Source organism: Rhipicephalus sanguineus, chromosome 1 (assembly GCF_013339695.2).
Source record: "Rhipicephalus sanguineus isolate Rsan-2018 chromosome 1, BIME_Rsan_1.4, whole genome shotgun sequence".
Lineage (NCBI taxonomy): Eukaryota > Metazoa > Arthropoda > Arachnida > Ixodida > Ixodidae > Rhipicephalus > Rhipicephalus sanguineus.
Genome location: NC_051176.1, coordinates 11,905,324 through 11,921,343, shown reverse-complemented (window position 1 = coordinate 11,921,343; position 16,020 = coordinate 11,905,324). Strand labels below are relative to the sequence as shown.

At 45.8% G+C, this 16,020-nt stretch overlaps 1 protein-coding gene across 1 annotated transcript in view; it reads left to right on the top strand.

Moving 5' to 3' along the window:
• Positions 1-2,684: 2,684 nt before the first annotated feature.
• The window catches only part of LOC119389457 (chorion peroxidase), a gene marked incomplete at its 5' end in the record, with an annotated part of 172,595 nt that continues 159,259 nt past the window's right edge, over positions 2,685-16,020 (top strand). The window contains 1 exon segment of the mRNA XM_037656734.2: positions 2,685-2,852. Coding sequence (XP_037512662.1) covers positions 2,685-2,852 — 168 coding nt within the window.

Here is a 16,020-nt window from a genome sequence, read left to right as displayed (position 1 = left end):
AAACTTCAGCGCCGACAATGCCCCCTCCACGCTGGCCTGCGTGACAGGTGCGCAAAAGTCCACTTGCGTTATTGAAACATCTCTGACTGCGACTGTTTTCGTTTTTGGCACAATTTCAACATATCTTTGCTTTGGAATCCTTGCCTGAGGTACGCGCCAATAGTGTAAGCCGAGATATGCATAACTGCTCACATTACATGACCTCAGTTTTCCGGATTGCAAAGGTTTCTTGTGAACCGAAAAACGATTTAAAAATTTTTGGTTTTACTCCGGAGCGAAATAATAGATAACGTTTGGTTATGTTTTCGTTTCGGCCAAAAATATTGGGTTTTTTTTTTCGTTTTTCGTTTTTGGCTTTCGTTCCGTTCCGACACACTGATGTGTATAGAAGTACTTTACCTGAGAAGATGGGCAAACTATACCTCGGCATACTCACTCATGAGTACACACACACACGCACACTCATTTGAAGTGTGAGTACAAGTGTGAGTACAAGTGGGTGACGAGTGGCGTGAGTAAACCTCATTATGAAAGTCAGTGAGTACTCATGGTCATGAGTGTGAGTATGAACGTGAATGAGCGTCGATGAGTGCGAGTAGGCGGTAGTATGAACGCGAGTGAGTACTCATGACTGTGAAAATGAGCGTGAGTATCAGTGAGTGTCAAGGTGTGTGAGTAGACGTGAGTATCAACGTGAGTGAATACTCGTCGGTGTGAGTAGGTAGGCGTGGGTGTGTGCATGTCAGTGTCGAGTACTGTACCTTGTTTGTTTAGTCAAGCCTGTATATCTTGTTATCTTCACTCACCCTAATATGATATGTTAAAGAAAGATCCCAGTATTCAAAATTATGTAAATATGCTGCGTATTTCATATACAAGCTTGTGCACGCGAGAAATTTTCGCATCTGCTGTACGAATGTTTTCCTTGAAAGAGCGTATGTTTGGGCATGTTGGTAATTCATGTTTAACTTTTTGAGCGCCCTGTTCGTCCCTGTTCTCTTGTGGGCTCCAAAAGTGAAACATGAATGTTTTCCGCACATTCACACATATGGGTTCTGCACATTGCACCCGTACGCCTAAGTGTCTTTCTTATGCAGAATATCATGCTTTCCATATACTCCTTATTGCCACATGCGTCTTCCCGTATAGTTCTGTTTGTTCTGTCGGTATGCCCATGCGATCTTCATATGTTCCATAGCATACTTTCCGTATATTCTGTATCGCTGTATGGCTCTGTCAATACAACAGATACGGATTTCGCATGTTCCATAAGGCTACATCAATACGCCCATACGGAATTCATTATGTATCATATGTTGCTCTCCATATCTTCCTTACAATTGCCATGGGCAACCGTATACGTCCGTACAAAATACACATATTTCACAGTGTAAATATACGGAATCCGTTTCTTTTCCGTACGACGACATGGATTTTTTCAGTAGGGCGCCTGCGCCATATAGGTTTCTGGTAACCGGCCGCCCACCGAGGCTGCCTACGTCACCCTTCCAGCAGCCAATAAATGTCGCAGAGAAATGCGCTGAAGCATTTGCGGGGAGTGCACGAAGTTTCTGATCCTAGAGCACCGGAATATAATCAGGGAATGTGCGCCGTTTCCATCAGCCCGTCTCCCACTGGACTACAACAACATCGAATGAATGTATATATTCCGATACATCCTGATGTGTTCGACCTTGGGAGACGTGACCGGAGTTCAGCCGAAACATCATTTAATACAAGACACGCTGTCGAATGCCATCAAGGCTCATCTGCTCCACTTGTCGACTTGGCGCTGAATGCTAGTTTCGCTCGGTACCACAGGGTAGCCACCATGACGCGCCCTTGGAATGTTAGCAATTGGGTGTTGTCCAGCGGGCCAAGTAAGCCGCCAGGGCTCAAGAACTCCTGGTCGTCACCTAGGAGGGACCTTTGCCCGCCCTCAAAACTCGCAGGACCTCTCAATAAATTTCTTTGAATGAATGATGTTATGTAGGCATGTTAGACTCGTGCCGTCTTATCTGCGATAGCCACCACGACACGGTGACCCTACACTATAGCGGAAACATTGTTAAGCAGGAGTCATCTTAAGGCTTTTTTTGGCGTATCCTTTGTGGTGCCATGCTTTCTTTTTCGCGGTTAGGTTCAATGTGTGCTATTCAATCCTATTCAATACTATTCAATGTGTGCGCATCATATCAGTTTTTTGTATTGAGCCCGAACTTCCTCTGTAGTGCCTTTTAGGGTACGAAAACATGCGCCACAATCCCCTCGGAGGTAGGCGCTTTGAATTGCGGTAATGGTATGCGGACCACGAAAACGTGATTTTCCTTGAAACGAAGCATTTCTGTGGCATGAACAAGCAGTAGGAGGTTTGTGAAACGGTATTTGAAGCGTTTACACCGTCTTGATATTTGGCTTTATTGGCCCTTTGAACAGGGCTGTTTACAGGTTGTTAACAATAAAATGGTATACTCCTTACCTATACGTTTTTGTAGTTGCTTTTAAGGGAGAGCTCGGGGGAAAAGGAACGTGGCGTTGGTCCACACAGACAACCTCACGGTGTGCACCAACACCGAAAAAGTCACGTTGGTCTTCCAAGGCCCAAGTACTAGTGGCAGATAGAAAATCCTCGTAATGTACGCTCTGAACAAGCACAGCATCTTTGTTTACGTTATTACTTTCAGGGCCACATTGATCTCGTCAATGAGGATGGTTCAGTGCACAAGAGATTACCCCTGGCCACGCAATTCTTCAATCCGGCTGAGCTTACGGAACCAGGAAACATCGACCGATTCTACCGTGGTCTCATCACCCAACCATCCCAGAGCTACGACGGCTTCATGAGCGAACAGGTATCGAGGATTGCCGCAATTACCAGAATCGCTGCAGAGTCATTGCACTGAAACTAAAACAGGCAAGCGATAGCAAATCTGAATACTATACAGCCGTTGGAAGCTTCATGTTCACCATTATTTTGAACAAAAGAGGCAGAAACAGCAGCGCATACAGATCCATGTACTATGTATTTATTTGTAGGTGCAAGTGATATGTTAGTTCGTGAGCAGTCAGGAGACAAGTCAGTGGAAAGGTACGGTCCAACTGCTTTAGAACCAGTGCTGGGCAGTATCTGAAATACATGTATCTCAGATGCTATCTTAGATACTCTCTGGGTATCTTGTATCTGCATCGCGATACGTCTCGCTAGACGAGTATCTGTATCTGTATTTCCGATACACTGAATAATGTATCGTGTATCTTAAGCTACAAGATACTCCTCTAGAAACACCACCGTACGAAACAATAATCGCTGTCTCAACTCCGCTTCTCAAGCTGGTACTGGTGCCTATAAACCGCTTGAATAAAACTAAGTGCAGTGACATAATTTGATTTTTCCGCCAGAGTCCACCAGCGAGGGCAGGCGATGAGATGTGCGCGTACCTTTTGGTGGAGCAGAACAATATGACAGCGCATGCAAACACGGACACAAGAAAGAAGTCAGGACACCAGAAACGCCGACTAACAACTGAAGAGACGCACAACGGCTGGAAAGAAAGAAGGCACGAAAACTTATCTGCGCATGCCCATGCAACAGGCGAACCTATCAATCCGGCCCGCGTGGCGGTCTACCTGGAAGATAACTGTTAAGGCATTTGATTTCATCTTTATAAAGTTAATCGACGGTTGGCTCACGCATGCACTACCACTATTCTCGATATGCCATGCTTCAATCATCAGGCGCGTTTCTTCATTTCTGTGGCGGTACAACACTGCGCATTCATCGAATTTTGGCGTGCACTTAAAATCTCGACAATGTAAAGGTGGATTAGAAGGTGAGCCTCCTGTTAGCGATCTCTTATGTTCCAACAATCTCTGGTTAATGCATCGGCCCGTTTGTCCTACGTAGAAGCGGCCGCAGCTGAAAGGGACCTTATACACCACACTCGTACGGCAATCAGTGAATTTGTTGGTGTGTGTTACGAAACAAATATCGGTCCGCTTCCTGTCTTTTACTCCCTCATTCTTCCTCTGCACAGCGGCACAAATCTTACCTAGCTTATTTGCCGCCGTGAAAACAACATTAACGTCGTATCTACTTCCTACTTTCTTTAACCTGTGAGATACGCAATGAATGTACGGTATACCTACGACACGTTTATTCCTATCGCTTTCTGCAACCATGCTTGGACTTAACACAATAGACTTCTTTAAACGTTCAGCGACCATGGCCACTGCATCACAAGGATACCCTACATCTAAAAGACGCGTAACCTGTGCGTTAAAGCTAACACTCATTTTGTGGTGACACGAGTTGATGAGGGCTGATTTAAGGCAAGACATGGCGATGCCGTTTTTTACAACCTTCGAGTGCTTCGACGAAAAATATAACAGCGGTTTCGAAGATCTAGGAGAATACTGCCAGCACACGTGGTTCTTCTGGAACGTCAAGGAAATGTCTAGAAATTGTATTCCATTATTCTGAGGCACCTCTTTAGTAAAGCTCAGCCCACCTCCATTTATTTCAAATTTTTCGCTCACGGAAGTTACCACCTTTTCAAAGTCCTCACCACTACAAAAGATCAAGTAATCGTCCACATAACGAAAAACCTTAATAACCGAAATACCTAAGGCGCCTTCCAAAAGACTGTCAATCTTGCTAAGGTATAAATCACTAAGAACCGGAGCAACCTTAGAACCAATACATATCCCTGATGTCTGCACATAAACGCCTTCCTTCCAACCTACAAGCGTCGACTTTAAATACATGGAAAGGATTTCGAGAAATGCCCCGGTAGAAACACCACATTTATCGGTGAAAACCGTCTGGTGCGTACATTCATTAACACAATTTAACAAGTCCTCATGCGGCAAAGAATAATACAGGTCTTCAATATCCATACTAAAAGCTTTACAACAGCCGGGGTTCTCCTCTGAGAGGAACTGAACTAGCGCCTGAGAATTATGCATACGAAAAGTGCAAGTGATATGTTATTTTGTGAGCAGTCAGGAGACAAGTCAGTAGAAAGGTCTTGCCTTAAATCAGCCCTCACCAAGTCGTGTGAGCACAAAATGAGTGATAGTTTTAACGCACAGGTTACGCGTCTTTTAGATGTAGGGTATCCTCGTCATGCAGTGGCCACGGTCGCTGAACGTTTATAGAAGTCTATTGTGTTAAGTCCAAGCATGGTTGCAGAAAGCGATAGGAAGAAACGTGTCGTAGGTATACCGTACATTCATTGCGTATCTCACAGGCTAAATAAAGTAGGAAGTAGATACGGCGTTAATGTTGTTTTCACGGCGGCCAGTAAGCTAGGTAAGATTTGTGCCGCTATGCAGAGGAAGAATGAGCGAGTAAAACACAAGAAGCGGACCGATATTTGTTTCGTAACACACACCAACAAATTCACTGATTGCCGTACGAGTGTAGTGTATAAGGTCCCTTTCAGCTGCGGCCGCTTCTACGTAGGACAAACGGGCCGATGCATTAACCAGAGATTGTTGGAACATAAGAGATCGCTAACAGGAGGCTCACCTTCTAATCCATCTTTACATTGTCGAGATTGTAAGTGCACGCCAAAATTCGATGAATGCGCAGTGTTGTACAGTCATAGAAATGAAGAAACGCGCCTGATGATTGAAGCATGGCATATGGAGAATAGTGGTAGCGCATGCGTGAGCCAACCGTCGATGAACTTGCATAAAGATGAAACCAAATGCCTTAACAGTTATCTTCCACGTAGACCGCCACGCATGCCGGATTGATAGGTTCGCCTGTTGCATGGGCATGCGCAGATAAGTTTTCGTGCCTTCTTTCTTTTCAGCCGTTGTGCGTCTCCTCAGTTCTTAGTCGGCGTTTGTGGTGTCCTGACTTCTTTCTTGTGTCCGTGTTTGCACGCCCTGACTTTTTAGAATGAATACTTACCAACTAGCTCAGCTCTCTCTTATTCTAAACATGACAGCGCTCGCGTAGTCTCGACAGAAGAAGCGCGCGAACGTCTATGCTCAGCTCACGTGCTTTTTTTCTCGATTTTTTTTTGTGTGCCAGTGCCATGCTACTTACCCTTATCCACTGTCCAGCGCCACGTACCACAATGCCTGCGGCGATTATCGCGCAAATTCTGATGCCGCTGCTTCATTACAAAATTTAAAGCGCAGAGTTTCTTTGCGTCTCGTGGCTTTCACACATCACCGATTTGAAGGATCTTGTGGATGTAAGTTCGACCTACATGTGATTGATTTATGTGCAAAAAAGATCCTAACTATAGCACCACTTGTACCGATGATAGATCCAATAGATGAAGCGTTTACCTTGCAGAAGATATGTTCATGTATCCTATCTTTTTCTTTCTGCATGCTGTCGATAGAATCCCGGCTGCGGCGGTCGCATTTTCGATGGAGGCGAAAATACTTGAGGCCCGTGTACTTCGACTTAGGTGCACGTTAAAGAACTCCAGGTGGTCGACATTTCCGGAGCGCTACACTGCGGCGTCCCTCATAAATGTACCGTGGTTTAGGGATGCTAAACCCCAACGATTATTATGTTCCTGCTATCTCAATTCAAAGAGTTTTTGAAATCATAATTTAATTGTTAGCACAAGTGCTTTCTTAGTTGTCCTTCTTTTGCGTCCCGTACATTACCTAGGGCTCTGAACTGTTTTTTTTTCCGGTTTGGTCACAACAATATGTCTCTTGTAACATGCTCCCAAAATAAGCTCTCTGCTTTAGTCTTACTTTGGACTGTCTGATTTATTTCTGCTACTGTTTACGCATTTACATTTCACTTGAGTTTACTCTTCTGCCAATGCGATCTTGAAAGGAAATATGTAATTATGTGGGCGCGCACTAAATATACAGTACCAAATATCCTGCTTATTGCTTAGTAAAACAGCGAAATTGAGCTTGCATTATAATTATGGAAATAATTCGGAGCCACCTTAATAAAAGTTGTTAGGAAAGGGATTCGAGAAACATTGCTTACCAAATGATCTGTTTTACAGCGAAAGCTGTTATGATATCATTTCACCAGCCATTTTTGGCGCCGTAGTTGTCCGCCGGCGCCGCCGGTGTCCGCAACCCGTATCGCTCGAAATAAGAAAAAAAATTCCAGGATGGAAAGAGGTTCGAACCTGGGCCCTCTGCGTGGGAGCCCAGTATTCAACCCCTGAGCCATGCCGGTGCTTGAAACTGTTTTGCAAAAAGGTCCTATACAGGTTTCATGTCGGGAAGGAACCACATTAGCATATGCAGTATAGCGTGGTAGAAGAGTAAAATAAGCACCAAGCGTCGCACAACGCGAATTCTGTAGCCAGGCGTCACACAATGCGAATTGCGCAACGAGTAGGTTGTTGAATGCTTCCAACCCATTACAAAGGACTCTGCCATAATTCTTCATCGTCATCGGGCACAGCATCAACAAAGTGCGCATAATGCCTCACATGCGTTTAGTAGGTACCAACGCTCTCCGTAGAATGACGAAAAATGGCACAGTACCTGCTGCCGTACATCACAAAAATTACAATGATTTATAGCGTAGTGGGTTCCTCGCAAGCGCACTTGTATTGGTTGCCAAGAAAGCCCATAAGCGCATGATCCACTTCCTCGGGGTCTCAGTAAACATTACACTGATTTATAGCGTAGTGGGGTCCTCGCAAGTGCACTTGTATTGGTTGCCAAGGAAGCCCACCCATAAGCGCATGATCCATTTCCTCGGGGTCTCAGTAAAGTTCTTCGCCCCCCCCCCCCCCCCCCGCGTCTCTCTCCCATGTCAACGTATGTTATACAGCATGACGGGAGAGGGAAATAGCGACCGGGCTTCACCCAATGCGAATTACAAAACTGGTGGGCCGTTTAAAGATTCCAGCCCATTACAAAAGGCTGAGCCATAATTCTTCATCGTCATCAGTCATCGCGTCAACAAAGTGTTATGTGCCTTACAGACGTGTAGCTGGTGCCTCGTTTCTCCGCAGAATGACGAATAATGGCTTAGTAGGTGCTTCCCAACTTCACAAAAATTGTGATTTATGGCGTAGTGGGTACCTTTCTAGTGTACTTGTATTGGAGACCCAAGAGAGCTTAACGGGCTCTAGAAACCCCGCTCTTCCAGCTTTCGCTGTGACTGTGCTGCGGTTTCAGCGCAGGCCTGGCGTTTTTTTTCTCATGAGCGTCCCAACAAGCCGTTTCAGTCAATTTTAGATGCGAAGTACTTTATAGCGGAGTTCAAACCGGTGCAGGTAGTGGTGCGCGGCGTGACCACCCTTACTGTGCATGCGCATACCCTCTCAACACACCTCCTCTCCACTTCCACTCTCCACAACCATCTCCCCTTTCTCCTCTCCACTTTCTCTCCATTTTCCCCTCTCCACTTTTCCTCTCTTCTCCCCCTCTCCACTCTTCCTCTGAAACGCGGGCTAGACATGCCGAAATTCTCTCCTGCGCAACGCCACGGTGAGCGCCAGCGCATGCGCGTTCCCTCCCCCTCTCTCTCCTCTCCTATGCTGGCCCCCTCTCGCGCGCCTCTCGAACGCGTTCCTCGCTCGCCCTGTGAGAATTACCGGTCAGGCTAGAGGGAAGACAAGACGCGCGTAGCATTCCTCTTCGCGTTCCACGACGCGAGGTCGGTAGCATGCCCAACGAACGCCAATGGAACGCGATCGTGCAAGTGCTCCGGCTTCGCATCGCCTCATGGTCCCCTTTAGCGGGAGATGGTGTAATTTTTTCATAGGCATTAAATATTTTTATTGTCTTACATTAACAAGTAAGTTGCCGATACTTCATGCTTACTTGACATAGCTATTAGGGGTGCCGCCTGTATCGTATTTCCTTACTTATTCACGATGAATGTTTGATACAGAACAGATTTTCTATTTTATTTACATATGTTTGTTTTTCACTTTTTAGGCCTCTCTAATGTTTTTTTTTTACTGTTACTAATCGCCAGGTAATCGGAGCTATAGTGTGAAATAACTGGTCACGGCACTTGAAGCAACAAGACTATATTTACATTATTTACACATAGCAGTTCGAACAGTCCATGGCGGATGCTTTCTTCTTTCTCTTCTTTCTTGAGAGCTCACGCGTTCTTCTCGACAGCTTCTTCTTCTTCTTTATCTTCTCAACGAAAGGCAAATATTCAATATCCTCCGCCCACCGTAAAGCCGCGCACTTTGAATTCATTACAGCGAAGACAGTTCCATCGGGTAGAGAAGCTGGACAGGTCGTCGTATTACAGAGCCTGTCGGAAGTTTAACCGAACAGCTTCTTATATTTTGGTCACGTCCACGATGTACATCTTGGATTCTCCCCATCTTCCATAGCTGCCGTGGGATGCTTTCTTCATAAAGAAGAACGATGTCACCAGCTTTGAGATAGATAGAACCCTGCGCATTGGCATAGTGCGCAGAGCGCAAGTTAAGCAGGTACTCTTTCCTCCATCTTTTCCAAAAATGTTCCAACAATCGCTTACGATGGAGCCACTTTCTCGTGACCGTCGATCTTGATCCTGAAGTGTCAGCCTTTTCGTTCGGATAGGGAAGACTTGTTAAGCGTTTACCGCTTAAGAAATGAGCCGGCGTTAGTATTTCACTATCCTCGGCTGATGTTGACAGGTAAGTGAGGCGCCGGGAGTTAATTACCGCCTCTACCTGATACAACACTGTGGTTAACTCTTCAGGCGAAAGCTTCGCTTTGCCTAGAATCTTCCGGAGGCTGGTCTTGACAGTTCTTATCAACCTCTCCCAGAAGCCGCCCCACCACGCTCCCCTTTCTACAATAAACTTCCACTCAATTCTTCTTTGAGAGCAGTAGTCTTGTAGCTCTCCACCGAACAATACTCCGGCCAAAGAGGAGATTTTCTTTGACGCTTTCTTGAAAGTCTGTGCATTATCTGTATAGATCACATCAGGCAATCCTCGACGTGCTATAAATCGGCGAAACGTGAGTAGAATGCTTTCTGATGACATGTCGGTGGCTAATTCAAGATGTACTGCTCTCGTGACGGCACAACTAAACAGTACAATGTAGGTCCTGGTGTAACTGCCTTTCACATAGAGCGGTGCAGCAAAATCTATTCCAACCGCTTGAAAGGGATCTGATCGGCGTACTCGTTCTCTTGGTAATGGTGCAACAGGTGCGCTGCTTGGCTTTAAGCGCGTCTTGACACAAGCGTTGCAAGCTCTGATAATCTTCTTCACAGTTTGTCTGCCGCGTGGTACCCAAAATTTTTCTCGAAGTTCGGCAAGGGTATCTTGTAGGCCTCCGTGGAGTGTTCGCTTATGGCAATCTCTTGTTATAAGTTTTGTAAACTGATGAAGTCGAGGCAGCAAAATAGGATGCTTGACTTCTGCTTCCTGTGAGAATTGCAGTCGTCCTCTTACACGCTACCGGCGTTTCCTGTCAAGAAAAGGATGGAGCATTGCTATATCAGACTTGTTATGCAGCTGTTGTTCCTTTCCAACTTGACAGATTTCTTCCGCATAAGCATCCTCTTGAACCACCTTGACCCAGTAATCTTCTGCGTCGCAGATTTCTTCGGCTGTGAGGTGCGCTTGGCCTCTGATACGTGAATCTTTGCAACTTTTTACGAAAGGAAATACCCAGGCAGTTATTCGTAATACTTTCGTCAAGCATGAGTGATGTTGAAGATCCAAAATAGGCATATATGTTCTCACATGTAGAACTTGCACAACGACTTTAGCTTCATTTAAGTCTACATAATCACTAGGCAAATCTTCAAGACCGTTCTTGGGCCATCTATCCTCCATTTCTGTTAACCATGGTGGCCCTGTCCACCACAATGTGTTTGTCTTGACAAGTTGCAATGGCACTCCACGTGTGAGGTAATCCGCAGGATTATCCGTACCGGGGCAGTGTCGCCATTGGCCGTTCACAGAACATGCTTGAATTTCAGTCACTCTATTTCGACAAAAGCTTTCCATTTCTTTGCGGATCCCTTTATCCAGTGTAGTGCGACCTTGGAATCTGTCCAAAAGAATGTTTCCAACCTGCAGTTATTAGGAACATCCTTCAGAAAGTTCCCTAGCCTTGCTCCAAGCAAAGTTCCAAGTAATTCCAGTTTTGGCAAAGTCACTTTCTGCAGAGGCGCCACTCGCGACTTCGCCATAATGAGGTGACTATGAGCGACATTCTCTTGATCAAGGAATTTCAAATACGCACAAGTTCCATACGCCTTCTGACTAGCATCACAAAATATGCGAAGTTGCATAGAGTGACTTGTTAGCCCAGTCTTCATCCATCGCGCGATAGTCATAGAAGGAAGGCACTGCAGATTCGAGCACCATTTCTTCCACTGTACAGCAATATCTGAAGGCAAATCTTCTTCCCAATCTGCTTTTCTTTGCCACAGCTCCTGAAACAATATCTTGGCCTGAATGCTGAAAGGTGCAACCATTCCCAGTGGATCGAATATCTTTGACACTGCTTGCAGCACATATCTCTTACAAGGTCTTTGCCCTTTCTCCAAGAACCTTAACGCTGATTTTGCCGCTACTGTCATCTGGTCTGTCATAGGATCCCACAAGAGCCCCAATATCTTGACAACCCCTGCGCTTGCACCATCTCCTTCAGATGTACTAATGAGATCTCTCAGCAGTTTGGAATTTGATGACCATTTCCTCAAACGCATTCCTGCTCGCTCCATAATGGCGTTTGCGTCTCGGTATATTCTTTCTGCTGAATCCTCATGTTCGGCTCCGATAAGAAGGTCATCAACATAGAATGATGCTGCAAGCCGTTTGGCCGTTTCTTCGGTTGGACCTTTCACTGCCTTCATGTGATGTTGTAGTGTGGCGTTGAGCAGAAATGGACTTGATACGGTACCAAAAGGAACCCTTGTCATGCGCCATTCCTCTACGTCAGGCTCAGCATTACTCTCAGAGGGTATTTCCTTGAACCATAGGAATCTCAGTGCGTCTCGGTCTTCCATTTTTACGCTAATCTGGAGAAAGGCTTTCTCTATGTCGGCTGTCAGAGCAACACGGTTGAAGCGAAAGCGTATGAGAAGAGTAACCAAGTCGGCTAGTAGCTTTGGTCCCTTCTCGAGATGCTCATTAAGGGATGAGGAATCAGGATTGTGAGAGGATGCGTCAAAAACTACTCTTACCCGAGTTGTCGTGGACTCGGTTCGCACAACTGCATGATGCGGCATGTAGTAAATCCGCCCTGCTTGCTCCACAACTTGATGAGGTACTCTCTCGGCATGACCCATCTTCACATAGTTCCTGATGGTGGCATCATATTCCACAGCAAACTCCGGATTGTTCTTCATTCTTTTCCCCAGATACTTCAGCCGCTTCATTGCTTGTATTCGGTTATCATCTAGTTGTCCACAACTTTCTTTCCACGGAAGCGCGACTTGGTAGCGACCATTGAAGAAAGCAACCTCCTGTTCAAATTTTTCCAGCACCCTATTCTTTTCTTTGGTCGGAGTGTTCTCGGCTGGCATAATCCCGATGCTCTCCAAGTCCCAGAACCTCCGTAGAATCTCGTCAGTAGAGTCAGCAGACGTACTTAGTCGCAAGACGCATACGTTGAGAGCTGATTCCAAAGAGGTGTCAAAAGAAAGAGGCCCTTGCAACATCCATCCAAAGGCAGAACCCATCGCCACCAAGCTTTTCTGTCCATGGTATCGCTTCGTCTCTCCCGACATGAATTGCCCAGGCTGATCAGCACCGATTAAAAGGCTGATTCCTGGAACTGCAGCCATGCCAGGTATCACCAACTTATCAGCAAGGAGATGGCCTTCGATTTCGATGTCTCTGACAAAGTCATGGTCGACTGGTACTTGCACAACATCCTTGCAGACGAATGGTACTTCAATGGCGGTTAACAAGTACTCCTTGGTGTCATACTGACTGTGAAGTTTTAGTTCGACGACACGATGTTGTCTCGGAACGGAACTTGTCTGTCCAAATACATTTAGCTGTAGATTGACCGATCCAAGTTCTTTCAATCCAAGCGTCTTGGATACATCTTCACGAATAAATGTACGCTGGCTTCCGCTGTCCACAATGCCACGAATATAGGCCTTTTGTGTTTTCCCCATGACCCATGCCCTAAATGTTTGCAATGAGACATCAGAGTCCACGAACGAATGAGAGCTGGTATGCAGACTGTTTGCAGTTACGGAGCCTTCGTGTTCTTTCTTCTTAGGTCTCCACTTGGGATCGCACACTGAAGAAACGTGTCTACCTCCACATGTTCCGCACTTGACCTTTCTGTAGCAGTCCTTGGCTATATGCCTCCTTACGGTGCATCGATAACATCTCTTCTCGGCAGCCAATTTCTTCAACTTTTCTTCATGGGTAATACTGCTGTCACAAACTGGAGTCGCGTGCTTTGCAGACCCACAAAAAAGACAGTCTTTAGCCTTGGCTTTCAAGGAAGACTGCAAGACTGCTGCTGTTGGTAGAGTGGCGTTCAAGTTCCTTTTCTCTTCGGGTGGACGGGCGCCTTTCTTTCCTTGCAATTCATGAGCTTCACTTCTTTCGCGGCTTTCAACTTCCACGCGAAGATACTTCAGGAGTTCTTGCAACTCCTTCTCGGCTGTGGCTGTCGATGATGAGTCATGCTCTTGTTGTCCCGAGCTTGCATTATCTGTCGTAGACGGTGGCACCAAGATGTACATCTAAAGGTCCCTGGTTTGTTCCCGGGTTTCGGCACCACTTTGTGAAATAACTGGTCACGGCACTTGAAGAAACAAGACTATATTTACATTATTTACACATAGCAGTTCGAACAGTCCATGACGGATGCTTTCTTTTTTCTGTTCTTTCTTGAGAGCTCACGCGTTCTTCTCAACAGCTTCTTCTTCTTCTTTATCTTCTCAACGAAAGGCAAATATTCAATATATAGGTGGCAATAGCGTCAATAACAGCGGTGTGCTGCGACGATTTGTGCAGCTACACTGCCACGCGCTCTTGTTTATTTTGTAGTGATTGGGTTTAAACCGCCAAAAAATTATTAGGAGCGCTCGGCTCAAGCAGCACCGCGATATTTCGGAATCTTCGCGGCTGTTTCAGATTGCTCTTTTAAGATTACGTGAGAATCCCAGCCGCGGCGGCCACATTTCGACGGAGGCGAAATGTTCGAGGCCCGTGTACTTTGATTTAGCTCATCGTCACCACCACTTGATAATACAATACGTATTAGGCATTTCTGGGGTGCACATGTTCTCTCGTAGAAGAAAAATTGTTAAAAAAAACGCCAGGCCTGCGCTGAAACCGCAGCACAGTCACAGCGAAAGCTGGAAGAGTGGCGTTTCTAGAGCCCGCTTGGGGCTACAATACAAGTACACTAGAAAGGTACCCACTACGCCATAAATCACAATTTTTGTGAAGTTGGGAAGCACCTACTAAGCAATTATTCGTCATTCTGCGAAGAAGCGAGGCACCAGCTACACGTCTGTAAGGCATTATGTGCACTTTGTTGACGCGACCACTGATGACAATGAAGAATTATGGCTCAGCCCTTTGTAATGGGTTGGAATTTGTAAACGGCCCACCAGTTACGTAATTTGCATTCGGTGACGCGCGGTCGCTATGTCCCTCTCCCGCCATGCTCTATAACATACGTTGACGTGGGAGAGAGAGGAGGAGGGGGAGGCGACGAATTTTACTGCGATCCCGAGGAAGTGGATCATGCGCTTATGGGCTTCCTTGGCAACCAATACAAGTGCACTTGCGAGGAATCCACTACGCTATAAATCATTGCAATTTTTGAGAAGTAGGGCAGCAGGCACTGTGCCCGTTTTCGTCATTCTACGGAGAGCGTTGGTACCTGCTAAACGCATGCAGGCATTATGCGCACTTTGTTGATGCTGTGCCTGATGACGATGAAGAATTATGGCAGAGTCCTTTGTAATGGGTTGGAAGCATTCAACAACCAACTCGTTGCGCAATTCGCATTGTGTGACGCCTGGTTACAGAATTCGCGTTGTGCGACGCTTGGTGCTTATTTTACTCTTCTACCACGCTATATTGCATATGCTAATGTGGTTCCTTCCCTACATGAAGCCTGTATAGGACCTTTTTGCAAAGCAGTTTCAAGCACCGGCATGGCGCAGAGGGTAATAAAGAAAAAAAAAACCGGCATGGCTCAGAGGTTGAATACTGGGCTCCCACGCAGAGGGCCCAGGTTCGAACCTCGTTCCATCCTGCAATTTTTTTCTTATTTCGTTTTTTTTTCTTATTTCGAGCGATACTGGTTACGGACACCGGCGGCGGCGGCGGCGGCGGCAGCGGCGGCGGTGGACAACTAAGGCGCCAAAAACGGCCGGTGAAATGATCTCATAACAGCTTTCGCTGTAAAAATTGCACGTTAGTGAGTATATTGATAACGAACGTTTTACGCCAGCAGATAAGTAGAACATGAAAAGTCATTGCAGTTTATGAGCTTATACGTATATACAATGCGTCACGAAAAATGTCGCTAGCAGCGTTGTCGCTGCTGTACACCGGTGATTCAGTATTGCGTAACCCGTCTTTTACAGACAAGGTGAAACTCTACACCGGTATTTGCGCCATCGTGCGAAGGATTCTTATTGAAGTTCTTGTGATTAGATGGCGACCGGCTAGCTGGTCGGCAAGCTGAGCAGCGACTCTCATCAATTACAAAAATGACAAGAAAGAGCCGCTGTCAGTGAAGAGCTGTCCTGTTAAGCAGCCTAAGCAAACCCCAATAAGCTTAGTCGGAAGTAAACTAATGCACTCTGAGCTAGAAGAACTAAATTTCGAGACACTAACACTCATTTCATTAAAGTGAAACAAAATTGGTCCCATTAAAGAAATTTTTAAGCAAACCTTTTTTTGCATAGGCCTTCGCTACTACATTATGAGGGTCTATAATAACAAATTTGCGAATGTGTCGAAGTGTCTTAAGATACAATTGGCAAGTATTGTATCGGATCCAATTATTGCGGTAGTAGGCTATCTTGTATCTGTATCTCGAATACGTCATGCCTGAGTATCTTGTATCGTATCGCGATACAATTTCAAAGTATCTTTGCGC